Source organism: Notamacropus eugenii, chromosome 4 (genome assembly GCF_028372415.1).
Source record: "Notamacropus eugenii isolate mMacEug1 chromosome 4, mMacEug1.pri_v2, whole genome shotgun sequence".
Classification (NCBI taxonomy): Eukaryota; Metazoa; Chordata; class Mammalia; order Diprotodontia; family Macropodidae; genus Notamacropus; species Notamacropus eugenii.
In genome coordinates, this window is record NC_092875.1 from 380559160 (window position 1) to 380573585 (window position 14426).

General features: G+C 34.6%; 1 protein-coding gene across 1 annotated transcript in view; it reads left to right on the top strand.

The window, feature by feature from the left end:
• The window catches only part of LOC140502604 (large ribosomal subunit protein uL23-like), a 52121-nt gene extending 37898 nt beyond the window's left edge, over nt 1–14223 (top strand). Inside the window, exon 2 of the mRNA XM_072606634.1 lies at nt 13702–14223. Within this exon, the coding sequence (XP_072462735.1) occupies nt 13702–14223 (522 nt within the window). The remainder of the gene's footprint in view (nt 1–13701) is intronic.
• Nucleotides 14224–14426: the final 203 nt, after the last annotated feature.

Genomic DNA, 14426 nt, shown 5'->3' on the forward strand with positions numbered 1-14426 from the left:
AACTCAAGATCTTATAAAAGTGAATGTTGAAAACTAAAAATGAATGAATGAATTGGATTTTTAAAAAAGTTTTAGAAACACCAAAAGCTTTCAGACTTTTCCAGCCTAATCCCAGCACTTATCCCAACTCCTCACCCCCAGCCATTCAGGCCTTAATTCATCTGATGGTTCCAGGAAAGTTCAGTATCTCCTGACAATGCATAAATACCATTAATTTAGCTTACAAAGACTAAAGGTCACATTACCTGAATTTCATCAGTCTAGGTAGTAATAAAGACCAGATTGTTTAAAATGAAGGATCTATGTGTTCAAGGTGTCTTTATGGTTTTGGATTTAAGGTAACTTTTCATTTGTGCCATTTGTTCCTGCACAACCTCTCTTAAGTTTTAACCATACTGAAGAAACATTTAGACAATGCTCTGGTTGCTTCCAGATTGGAAGGAAGTTGAAGAATAGCTATTTCATTGCCATCAAACCTGAAATGTTTATTCCTTCATTCAGCTGTCCTATCCCCTGATCATTTTATGGGTGTACATAACCGCACCCTCTAAATGCTCAACAATGGAAAGCTTTTTTGAAGGGGGAGATTTTCACATGGTCTCTGCCATTAGCCTGTGAGCCTCTTGAGATGAGCAACTGTCTTTATATCACTAATATTTAGTACAGTGCCTACAGCAAAGTAGGCACTTAAAAAATTGTATTGTTTGACATGTTTTCTAAAGTTTTGGATGTAAATATACGGTCTGCAAAGAAAATTAGCTTTGAAAATCTGGCTGACTTATTTCATATTTTCTTCAAGATCACATTTTAAACATATGTGTGTATGCATATGTATATATGCATGTCTATATGTTTATACGTACATGTATGTATACATATATGCAAAATAAAGATTTTATAAATATGAAAAATAAAATCGTTTCAGAGCAACATATCACAGTTTTAGTCATGTTTTTCCTTTAGAAGTATGCTTTTCCTCATTTGATAAATATTGAAAATAGATCCATAAGTGCCTTTAGTATTTCTAACAATATGGATTTCTTCTGCATATAGGTAGGTATAACCATGTTTTCCCATTTGATCATCTTGTATAGATTCTAAAGTTTACTATTGAAAGTTTCACTATCCAAATTTATGGAAAACAGATAAGTATGAAAATGTCAGCAGATCTGATCTATTTAAAAATCACTTTTTATACTTTGAATTTCACTATAGTAATTCTTAGGATTATTTGTCAGATCATAGAATAAGCTTTCATCAGGCTCTCACTTTATCCTTAATTGTTTTAGATATTTATGAGTTGATTTTTTTTATATTATCTGTAATCAAACAGTAAAATTTTGTAAATGATCTTATAATAATATTATGCTTGCATTTGGGTGATTGTTTTTGATAAAATGGTTAAATGTTTGTTGATTGAACTGTTGTATAGTGTTTTTTGGATTCCTTTTGATGATTTCTTTTTATATTACCTAATTTTTTTTATTATAGATAGTTGAAACAATTTTCTTTGCATCTTTTTGTTTGTTTGTTTCAATTTATTTTCAGTTTCCAACATTCATTTCCACCAGATTTTGAGTTCCAAGTTTTCTCCCCATATCTCCCTTCTCCCACCCCAAGACAGCTTGCATTCTGATTACCCCTCTCCCAAGTCTGACCTCTCTTCTATCACACACCTCCTTTCTCTTATACCCATTCCCTCTATTTTCTTATAGACCAAGATAGGCTTCTATAACCCATTGCCTGTATATCTTATTTCTCAGTTGCATGTAAAAACAATTTTTAACATTTTTTTTAAAACTTTGAGCTCCAATTTCTCTCCCTTCCTCTCTCCCCACCCATCCCCACTGAGAAAGCAAGTATTTCAATATAGGTTATGCATGTGTAGTTATGCAAAAGATTTCGGTAGAAGTCAAGTTGTGAATGATTAACTATATCTTCCTCCATTCTATCCTGCCCTCCATTTATTCTATTCTTTCTTTTGACCTTATCCCTCTTCAAAAGTGTTTATTTCTAATTAAGCCCTCCTCAAATTTGCCCTCTCTTCATTCATACCCCAGTCCCCCACTTATCCCCTTCCCTCATACTTTCCTGTAGTGTAAGATAGATTTTCATATCAAATTGAGAATGCATATAATTTCCTACTTAATCCAAACGTGATGAGAGAAAGGTTCATTTTTTCCCTCTTATGTCCCCCCTCTTCCCTTCCATTTTGAAAACTTTTTCTTGCCTCTTTTATGTGAGAGACAATTTGCCTCATTCTTGATCTCCCTTTCTCCTACTCACAATATATTCCTCTCTCACTGCTTAATTGCAATTTTTTTTCAAATATCATACCCTCCTATTCAATTCACCCTGTGCCCTTTGTCTATATGGATATAATCCCTCCAATTACCTTAATACTGAGAAAAGTCTCAAGAGTTACAACTATTATCTTTCCATGTAGGAATGTAACCAGTTCAACTTTAGTAAGTCACTTATGATTTCTCTTTCTGGTTTACCTTTTCGTACTTCTCTTCATTCTTGTGTTTGAAAGTGGAATTTTCTATTCAGCTCTGGTCCTTTCATCAAGAATGCTTGAAAATCTTCTATTTCATTGAATGACCATTTTTTCCCCTGAAGTTCAGTTCAGTTTTGCTGGATAGGTTATTCTTGGTTTTAATCCTAACTCCTTTGACTGCAAGTCCATTTGTCCCTTAATGTAGAAGATACTAGATCTTACATTATCTTCATTGTGTTGCCAAAATACTCAAATTGTTTCTTTCTGACTTTTTTGCTATATTTTCTCCTTGACATGGGAACTCTGGAATTTGGCTATAATATTCCCAGGAATTGTTCTTTTCAGATCTCTTTCAGGAGGTGATAGGTGGAGTCTTTCAATATTTATTTTACTCTCTGGTTCTAGAATATCAGGGAAGTTTTTCTTGAAAATTTCATGAAAGATGATATCTAGACTCTTTTTTTGATCATGGTTTTCAGGTAGTTTCATAATTTTTAAATTGTCTCTCCTGGATCTATTTTCTAGGTCGGTTGTTTTTCCAATGAGATATTTCACATTGTCTGCTCTGTTTTTATTCCTTTGTTTTTTTTTTATAATTTCTTGATTTTTCATAGTCGATAGCTTTCATCTGTTCCATTCTAATATTAAAGAAATTATTTTCTTTAGTGAGCTTTTGAATCACATTTTCCATCTGGCCAATTCTAACTTTAGGATATTCTTTTCTTCATTGGCTTTTTGGTTCTCTTTTGTCATTTGGGTTAGTCTATTTTTTACAGTGTTATTTTCTTCATCTTTTTTTGGGTCTTTTTTAGCAAGCAGTTGTATCGTTTTTCATTGTTCTCTTGCATCACTCTCACTTCTCCTCCCAATTTTTGCTCTACTTTTTTTTACTGGATTTTCAATGTCCTTTTTGATCTCTTCCATGGCCTGAGACCAACTCATATTTTTCTTGAAAGCTTTGGATGAAGGAGCTCTGACTTTGTCATCTTCTATTTACATGTTTTAGTCTTCTTTGTCACCAAAATAATATTCTATAGTCTGACTTTTTCCAGTTTTAGCTCATTTCCTCAGGTATTTACTTGACCTTTGAGCTCTTTGTCCAGGTGGGGATGTGAGGTATACTGTCAGCTGCTCATTCCCCTGCAATCTGTGGGCCTAGAGTTCCAGAAACAGTCTCTGTTTCTGGTGTCTTCATCCCCTTCCCCCTCTGCCCCCCTGGGTCTGGGGTTGGACCTCTCCATTCTCCTACACTGGTCCCACAGGCTTTGTCCACTGACCTTCCAATTTGTCCTCAGTGTTTTGGGGTCTTAAAATCTGGAAGCACCACAGGTGCCCAAGATTCAGTCTCCACAAGGCCTACTTAGGTTTAGTCTGTGTCAGTGTGACCCACGCTGGGCTGTACTCTGCTCCCAGCACAGCATGATAGACATTTCCTACTGACCTTCCAAACTGTCCTAGGCTGAAGATTTGCTTCACTCTGTCATTCTCTGGGTTCTGTAGTTCCAGGATTTGTTTAGAGCCATTTTGTACAGGTATTTTGCTGGACTTTGGAGCCACTCTCTAGAAAGTCAGTGTTGCTACTCTACCATCATGACTCCATGTTCCCCCCACCACCTTGACTTTGCATCTTTGTATAAGGGAATGAAGCTAAGTCTCTTTTAGGTAGTGATCACCTGCACTTTTATGTGAAGGAGCCATGAATGACTCTGAGTACATTCATACCTTTTCCTTATTCACTAATTTAGATGGGCAATCAGGAGAGGTTTAAGGTTTAAAAATTGCAAAACAACTCACCCACAGATATTTAATAACAATTAAGCAAATAACCATTAGCTGATTGATTGCCTATCTTTTAGGGATAAAAACTTGATAAGGATATTGGATAACCACTATTAAATTATGGTGAAATCTCTGATTAGAGGGACCAGCCCTGTTCTAGCAAGACTTATCAAAGATAAGATTAAATCTGAGAGTATTAACTCACTGGGATGGATTTACTGTTTTTTTTCCTCAAAAGATTGGCACCTGAGATGTAAAATGTGCTGAGAAGATGAAAGACCTTAGTATTAATCAAAGCTCTAAGAAAACAACAGAGGGTTGCTTTTCTGTAGATCCTAGGGAAAGATTTTTCTGCTTTTTCCAAAAGACAATGGGATCACATGCTAAAATACTTAGATGCAATAATGAATTTTTGTTTTATTTCTTTGTGAACTGAAGTAGAGGTATGGGGCATGAGAGGAGAAGTGATGGCCTGGAACTCAATATGACTTTAGCTACAGTTCCACTGAGAGAGAGGATACCTTGGCCCATTGCCCTCCTATTCTTTCTCTCTGTTGACTATTTTTAAAATTCATTTAAAATATCTATTTAATAATAATAATTTATTAAATATTTTAAGGACCTATTTTGTCCCTAGGCATTACATAATTACTGGAGATACAAATAAGAAAAAGCCAGTGTCTGCCATTAAGGGGCTTACAATTTCATGGGGGAAGATAATAAATAGGAAGAAGCTGAAAATCTAGGAGGCTGCATCAGAGGTAATCCTGGATAGATATATTTTGAATTGATATGAATATAGATATTTTAATAGACCCAGACACTGGTGTGTGTATATATATATATATATATATATATGTATATATATATATATATATATATATATATATGTATGTATTGCATGTTATTTCCCCAATTACACTGTGAAGGCCTTGAAAACAGGCCTTTCTTTATTTCCATAATATTTAGCATAGTGACTGGAACATAGTGGCCACATAGCATACATAGTCACTGATTAGCTATAGGCATTTTTGGAAATATGGACATCAGACGAATGCCAAAAGCACACTGTGGTGTTGGTGGTGGCTATCAATAAGTTGCTAAGGTCCTATGTAAAATCATTTTGGAAAGACAGTCATTTGGAGTGGGGGGTATGGGGGGAGTCTGGAGGTTACCCAGGCAAAGATCCATTTGCCTCATGCTAATTTGAATTCTGTTAAGATGCATAACAAAATCAATTTTTACTATACCAATATTATTTTGGTCAAATATTGGCATGTAGAAAATAATAATACTTGCAAAACTACTACATTCTTTATTCTTGTTTGTTTTTCAGCTACTGGATTTTATGATCACAGTCCAATTTATTTCTCTGATAAATCATAATCAGAAAATAGAACATTCGTGTAGTCTATGAATAATTATGATAATTTACTCACATAAAGCATCATTCTTCCAAACAGTTTTAGAAGTAATATATAGCTATGACTCAATAGAGAAACTGTTATTTATACAAAATCTATTGTATTTAGTTTTATAGCTATAAAATTTTGGTGGCTAAGAACTTCTGATGGCTTTAAAAATTGCAAAATGCACACATGGTGTGCTGGACAGACATCCTGGAAGAACTGAAAGTCACAAGGAAGGTACAGATCACTTATTATCTGTTGATTTTTTGAAAAGGCAGATTAGGGCCACAAGATAGGCAGAACAGAAACAAGAGTGTAGAGCTCTGATCAGCAGGGTAAGGATTTTCTAGGGCTCTAGGCTGTGAAAAATAAGTGGTTTCTCCCAGCAAGGAAGGAAGACAAAAAAATAAGTGCTCAAAGAACAATAAGAAAGTGTCAAGCAGGCAATTAGCACTTTTGTCCTGAAGGACAGTCAAGAACAGAATGAAAAAAATATAGCCAGGAACTATGAAAACTACTTGAGGATACTTATAGGGAAGAGAGCCTTCCTGTGACTGCTTAAAACATTTAAGTAATGATAAGAGTGCTTATTGAGTTCTTAGTAGCTTATTTTTCTTTTGCCCCATATTTTTTTCACAAATTGAAATTATAAATTAAGAATATGTATGTTAATTTTATAATTTAAATAAAATGTGTGTGTTCATCCTTCCCTGGTGAAGAAAACCATGCCATCAGAGAAATAATGACAAGACTTGCACTTGACTTTGTTTTGAGTGAGGAAGGGCTGTGAAGGTCACCAGTCTCACTTCTCGTCCAGAGCCATCTGAATCCAGTGACCAGATATTCATCAGGATGATTGGAGATGACTCAGGATGAGGCAATTGGGGTTAAGTGACTTGCCCAAGATCACACAACTAGTGAGTGTCAAGTGTCTGAGGTGACACTTCTGACTCCTGCACTGGTGCCATAGCACCACCTAGCTGCCCCAATATTTTATTTAATAAAATAAAATATTGCATTATTATATGAAAAGTACAAATGAATGGAACACATGCCTCATCTATTCTATTCTAGGTATCCTTTCCCTACAGAAAACCTAACCTTTTACCTTAAGTTCCATTAAATAGCTATCACTATTCAACTTCTTGTATACTATGAATGTGGATCTAGAATATCTAGGGGGAATGATTTTTTCTTCATTGTGATAGCCATATCCCTCTTATTCCATTCATAAGTAGAAACCTCTCAGTGTATATGATGGTCAGAAGTCAAATAACACTTAGAAAACTTTTTAGTCAAGCTTCTTGGGTCATCTTCTTAATGCTGACATGTAATTGAATATTATTCTTTAAATTTAAGTTTTTATTTATATCTAGCAAGAGAGTCAGTATGATGACCAAACTTTCTATCATCTTAGCTCAGAGATTTTTTCTGATTAGATTGGGCCTGTTTCTGACTGTCAGTCTATAATTGTTGGCTCCTAGTGGTGCATGTAGATAAAAGCATTCACCTTTGCGTAACTTATCCTCCTTTACAAGTGATCACTGCAAACACACTAAAAAACAGAAAAACTTCCTTTGGAGACTGGTTGATCTCTCAGCTCTCCATCTTTCTTTTCACATTTGTCTAAGAACCATTCAATTTACAGATTGCTTTTGGCAACTTGAAAAATGATCATAGGCATGAAATTGCCTTTGCTAGAATTTAGAAAGTGATTTCCTTTCACAGGATTATAGCAATGGGAGAAGTATCTCTGTAAAGTGGGAGAAAGGTAGGCTTTGGCCTTAAAAGAGCTAGTTTCAAATCTTGCTTCGGTCATATGCTTTTGCCTGTGTGACCTTGAGTAATTTATTCTTTCTGTATTTATTCTTTCTGTACCTCAGTTTCTTCATCTGAATTGTGGGGAGGAGCTAGAATAAGTGGCTTGTAAAATCACTATAACTCTGTAATTTAGAGCTCAAAGTGACATTAGAAGTCATTAAATCCAACCCTCTCATTTTACAGATAAAAAAGCTGAGACTCAGAGACAAGGTCACAAAAATAGTAAATTGCAAAATCAAGAATTGAATACTAATACTATGAAAAAATCCTGCATCTGCTTCCAGACTCATTTTACACAAGTCGAGGTGTTAAGTTTCCTAGGTAAGATCAGAAAGGACAAGATATAACACAGTTCACATTTAATTGAAACATTGTTCACTTTAGCAAACATTACAAATATTTAATAATGTGTAGCATAATATGTCCTGAGTATGGAACTTTGGATTTGATTGAAAGAAATTACCAGTTTTGTGAATGTGATGATATTACAAATCAGAGAGGTGAATTCAACTAATTTCGGTATGATCTTTCTGAATCTCATTTAATGGCAGAGGTGCCCACAATCTGCTTCATTTTTTTTCCTGCAGCTAATGCCATCAATTGTTCCTTTGCAGACCAATGTCAAACATTCAACGATGGCTAAGATATAATTTAACTTAATCTGGGGACACCATGTAATCATATGGGAAATGTAGTAAAATCTAATAAAGTGACATGTTGAGCACACAAATTTGAACTAGAAGACCTGAGTTGAAGTTCAAGCTCTGATATTTAGTAGTCATGAAAACATAAAAAATTCACTTTGCTTCTCTGAGCCTCAGTTTTGACGTTGATAAAATAGATATAACAATGTGAGTTTTAACTATAACCAATGGATATAGTGAGAAATGTGCTCTGTAAACCATAAATCAATATGTGATTTCAGCAACCTGGGAAACTCCCTTCACCAAATAGATCACTACCCAACTTTTTGACTTAGAAATATAAATCCCAAGACAAGACCACCTGAGACAAACAGATGTTATGTGACTTACCCAGGGTCACAGAAATATTTAAACATTATCTTTGAACTAGATAGGGTTATATAAATGTGAGCTTTAATTATTTTTTTCAGAATGAAACTATAATTTTATTTTCTTTCAAGATCACAGGCTTTAAGAACTAGAAGATATCTTTGATGTTATTTAACCTAAACTTAATTTCATTTTACAGAGGAGAAAACTAAGGTCTCGAGAGTTTAAATAAGCCTATTCATGACCCTTAAATTAGGGTAATAAATATGAGTTTCAAATTTTGTGCTTTTCCCCACAGTAATCTTTTAATTATGCTCTCTTGCTTCTCCAGGTCATTACCCAGTCTTCTTTCTCTCTGTTACAGAAGAGGTATTTCCATTCTTCTGTTTTGATTCCCTCCCACCTCCTCCAGCACCCAGATCCGGCAATCATTCCCTCTCTTCTAGGTGTGTTCTACTGCTCCCTGTTTTTTAAATTTTGAACTTAGATACTAAAGCTTAAATACATAATAAGAAAGGAAAAAGAAACATAATAAAAACTTAAATATTAAAACTTAATTTTTTTGAATAATAAACAAACACATAATAAGAAAAGGAAAAGAAACATCTTACAAACTTACATAGTAAAACTTAAAAATAAAATAAGAAATGAAAAAAATGTCATATATGCAGCAGAAGAGAAGATTCAAAATATATAGCAATAAATTTCCATTTCAAGAAAGCCTATATATTAGATACTATGCATTGTGTTGAAAGCTGTTCATCTTTTCTCTACTTCCTTGTAGATTTTCTTTTATTCTCTACTGCACATGTTTTACTTTATTCTTCTCCCCCCAATCAACCTCCCCCCTCTCCTCAAGGCTACAATTAAGTATGGATATATTTATATATCGATATTGATATACACATACATGTATTAATATATACACATACATAAGTATATACATACATACATATATAAACATATACTTTCCCTAAGAACTTCTGCTCCTAATCTTTGTTTTTATGTTTGTGTCTATCGCTTATTTCCAATCTCTTCTGACTCCTCTGCTTCATTTCTACCTGCCACCTTGCCCTCCTATTACTTAACCTACCTCTGAAAATCTCTCCCTTGCCCTCCCATTTCCATAAATCTGAACAGCCTTTTAATTGCCCCTTTGACTTATTCCCTCCATCTCCCCTATAAAGCTATCTCCCTTATCCTCTTCCCCTCTATCCTCTTAGCACTTTATTTGTTTCTCAACATGTGTTGTTACCACTTGAACTCTTTCCAGATGAAAGAGGTTTTCAGAACTGCCAACCCTCCTCCCCCATCTAATTCTTCCGTGTCAGTTCTTCCACCTCATCTCTATAAGATAATTACTCTTTTTAGCTGTTCCTGAACAGTTTTACTTTTTGAAATCATATCATGCTCAGGTGTATTCCAATGTTTCTTTTGAACTACCCAATTGCTAATAATAATCTTAGACATATGTTTTATAGTTGACATACATAAAAAGTCAGCAGTCTGTCTTTACCAAATGCCTTGCAATTGATCTTTGATATGTACTTTATTTTTCTCTCGGCTTTTGTGTTCAATCTTCTATTACATTCAATTTCTTAAACAAAACCCTGAAAGTCTGACAATTTATTAAATATAGATTTTTTTTTTCCATTCAGGATTATCCTTAGCTTGTTGTGAATTAGATTTTCAACCAGGATCCTAGTTCTTTTGTTATTCCGTATATAACGTTCCAGGACAAGTGGTTTGGTTTTTTTTAGGTCTTGTGTGATTCTAATTATGGCAATATCATATATAAATATTTTTTCTTGTTTCTTGTAATATTTTATTCTTGAACAGGAAGGTTTTAGAATTTGATTTTAATATTTCTGTGAGTTTTCTTTATAGGATCTCTTTCACATAGTGATTGGTGGATTTTTTCTTCCATTTCTACTTTCCCTTCTTTTTCTAATGCTCCAGGATAATTTCTTTTAATTATTTCTTGTATTATTGTATCAATATTCTTTTTTATCATAATCTTCAGGCAATCTGATTATTCCCGTGTTTTCTTTTCTTGATCTCTTCTCCAGATCACTTGTTTTCCTTCTGAAAGGTTTATATTCTCCTGTATTTTTTCATTCTTTCTATTTTATTTTGTTACTTTTTGACATCTTATAACTTAACTGACTTCCCCTTGCCCAATACAGGTTTTTGAAGAGTCAGTTTCTTTCTTAACATTCGGGATATCCTTTTTAATTAGTTGACTTTTCATAATCTTGTTTTTCTTGTACTTTTTTTGTAGTTTTTCTTCTATCTCTCTCATTCCATTTATAAAGTATTTTTTAAGTTCTATGAATTCTTTTAAGGCAGGTGATTATTTGACATTACTCTTTGGGGTAGAAAAGGGGTTTTTTTTGCTTCAGTATCCTCCTCTGAAGAAAAATCCTAGTTTTCTTTATTCCCATACATAATAACTCTCTGTGGTTGGATTTTTTCTCCTTTGTCTGTGCATTTTTTTTTTTGTAATAGCTTATTTTTGTAATCATCACTAGACCTGTGGTATGGCAGATGGTGCCTCTGACCTCAGATCCTCCTTCTGTTTTCCTCTTACCTTGAACTGAAACCAAGACTTTAGCCTCCTATAAGTGCCCACAGTCAGAGGAATCCCCTCTCTACTTCGCCCTAATGCTTTTTTACTCATCAGGTCTGTGTTGGTTCTTTCTTGTCCCAGACTGCGTCTTTGCAGCACAATTGGGTCTGGCATTCCTTGTTAGCAGAGATTCTCTCGGTATTCCCAGGCTTACATGTTCAAGGCCCCTCACCGTTCCATGGGTAAAAATTTCTGTGACTGGGGTGGAGGCAAGCTCCTAACAAAGCTAACCCCAGGGCTTGTCTCTTGTTTAAGAGGTTCCAAGCCTGGAGGTGTTTACTCTTCACTGAGATCAAATCTCGTTCTGGGATTTTTCTTCAAACCTTCTGCAACTGTCCCAGCAAGATCTGTGTTCTGCTGCTTCTCTTCTTTTTTATTAGATTTATTGTTTTGCTCTCAGGTGCTGTTTTATCTCTTTGCTGAGGGAAAATCTTGAGACCGAGGAATTTTCTGACCTACTCCACCACCTTCTCCATGAAACTAAATTATTAAATTACTTTGGTTGTTCTATTCACCTGGTTACTGATCTCTTCTTGTTTCTGCACAGTTTGTGTGTGTTGACAAACTGTGTTGATATTCACATATCAATGTTGTTAGTGAAAAGGATGAAATGTTACAAAGAAACGGATAGTTGTCTAACCATCTCTTTAGTTCTAATTGCTGAGTAATGTTGTGATATATAGGAGGGACAGCTATACTACTAAACTGGACAGAGATAGAAACCAACATCAGAAATATGTTCATTCAGGAGATCTGGGTACTTGAAATGTGTAGAGAGTTGATATTTGCTTTGTTGAAATGCCTTAATATTTTTTTTAAGTTTCAGCTAAACACTCCCTTTAGTCTACCAAGTAAAAAGAACACACAAAACAAACCACAAAAAAAGGTTATTTCTTTTAAAACTTATTTATTAATTTATATTTTCTGGGCACCAAGTTCTTATTCCTCTTTAGTTTAACTAAAATGTATTAAGTGTCTGCTATATAAAAAATTCCTAGAGGAGATGCAAAAAGTAGAGATCTCATAATCTCCTAGTTTCTTACCATTACTTCAACTTCTCCCAATTTCCATAACCCCTTTCTGTGTACCTCACTTGCTAGAGTGTATTTACAGATCCATTGCACAAATCAGATAAAGAGTTGACTTTTAGATTATGGATCAAAATGTTATAAAATGATTTGCAATGAGGTTTCTGAACTTTATCTAATTCAGGTCAATCTCTTGGTAGTTTATGTTCGGCACTGAAGTTGAAAGAGACACTCATGTCATTCAGCAGTTAACAGATGGAGATTGATTTGGCAATAACAGGAGTAGGATATTCAACAGGGAGAAAACATAGTTTCTTTAACTGAGTAACATAATTTTCCACAAGCCCAAACATCAAGGTGGAGAGCTCAAGCAAGTCCCTGCCTTTCCTCTGCCATCTTAGCTCTGCCTCTGGAAATTTTTGCATATGAGAAAGTTTTCCCAATCATTTCTCTCCCTTCCCTCTTCTCCTAGTGTATACTTTTTTCTCACCCATTTTTCTTTTTGAGATCATCTTTACATAATTGATTTACTTTCATTTCATCTTTCTATATAGACATCTTCTAATTGTCCTAACATTGATAAAGTTCTTAGAAGCTATAAACATAATTTGTACATATATAAATGTAAACCTTATTGAGTCCCTTTTAATTGCTCTTTCATGCTTGCCCATTCATATGTTTCTTGGATACTGATTTTGAATGCAATTTTCTATTAATCTCTGAATTTTCATCAGGAATGTTTGAAAGGCATCTATTTAATTAAATACCCTATTTCCCCCTGAAGGATTACACTCATTTTTGCTGGATGGGTTGCTCTTGATTTAACTCATTTGCCTCTGAAATATCATATTTCAAGCTCTCTTCTTCTTTAATGCGGATCCTGTGAATTCTACATCAAACTTAGTGTGGTCCCTCAATATCTGAAGAGTTTCTCTCTGATTATAATATTTTCTCTTTATCTTGGAGTACTGGAATTTGGTTATAATATTCCTAGGACTTTTGTTTTTGTGATCTCTTTCAGGGTGGTAAATACTTTAAATTTCAATTTTGTTCTCTGACTCCTTGATATTAGGGCCATTTTCCTTCATAATTTCTTGAAATATTGTAAATAGTCTCTTTTTTTAATCATGTTTTTCAGGTAGTTTAATAATCCTTATATTATTTCTTCTCCATCTGTTTTCTGGGTCAACTTTTTTTCACATAAGATATTTCATATTTTCTTCTCTTTTTTAAAAATTCTTTTTACTTTGTTTTAATATTTCGTGATGTCTCTTGAAGTCATTAGCTTTTCTTTACCCAAGTCTAACTTAATTAATTATTTTATTCAGTGACATTTTGTTCTTCATTTTGTGCTATGACAATTCCATTTTTGAGGTGTTATTTCCTTCTTAATTTTTTGTGCCTCTTTTAAGAAGCTATTATGTTTTTGAAATTTTGTTCCATTGTTCTCATCTTTTTTCTCAACTTCTCCTCTACCACTTTTACTTAAGAAAATAATTTTAGAGGTTTGGGTTAGAGTTAGCTCTATAAGCTCGTGAGAAACACCACGGAAGACCCTTTCCCCCAAGATGGCGTTGAAGGTGAAGAAGGAAGTCATTGTGTCCCCCCCCCCCCCAGGACAGAAGCTAAATCCAAGGTCTTGAAGGCCAAGAAGGCGATGTTGAAGGGTGTCCATAGTGACAAAAAGAAGATCCGAACATCTCCCACCTTCCAGCAACCCACGACACTAAGACTAAGAAGGCAACCCAAATATCCTCAGAAAAGTGGCCCTTGGAGAAACAAGCCTGATCACTATGCCATCATTAGGTTTCCCTTGACCACTGAGTCTGCTGTGAAGAAGATTGAGGACAACAACTCCCTAGTTTTCATTGTGGACATCAAGGCCAACCAGCATCAGATCAAGCAGGCAGTAAAGAAGCTGTATGACGTTGATGTGGCCAAGGTCAACACACTGATCCAGCCTGATGGAGAGAAGAAAGCTTATGTCTGGCTTGCTCCAGACTACGATGCTTTGGATGTTGCCAACAAAATTGGAATCATTTAAACTGTGTCCAGCTGTCTCACTGAACCTACAATAAAAAGTTTTCCCCAGGAAAAGAATAAATTAACTATTCTAGCAATCCTTCTTAAGCCTGTGTCCAATTCACAGTTTTTCTTTGAGGTTTTTCTTGTAGTTATTTTGCTATCTTTCTCTTCTAAATTTATGTTTTCATCTTCCCTGTCTCTATAGTAGCTTGTTATTTTTTG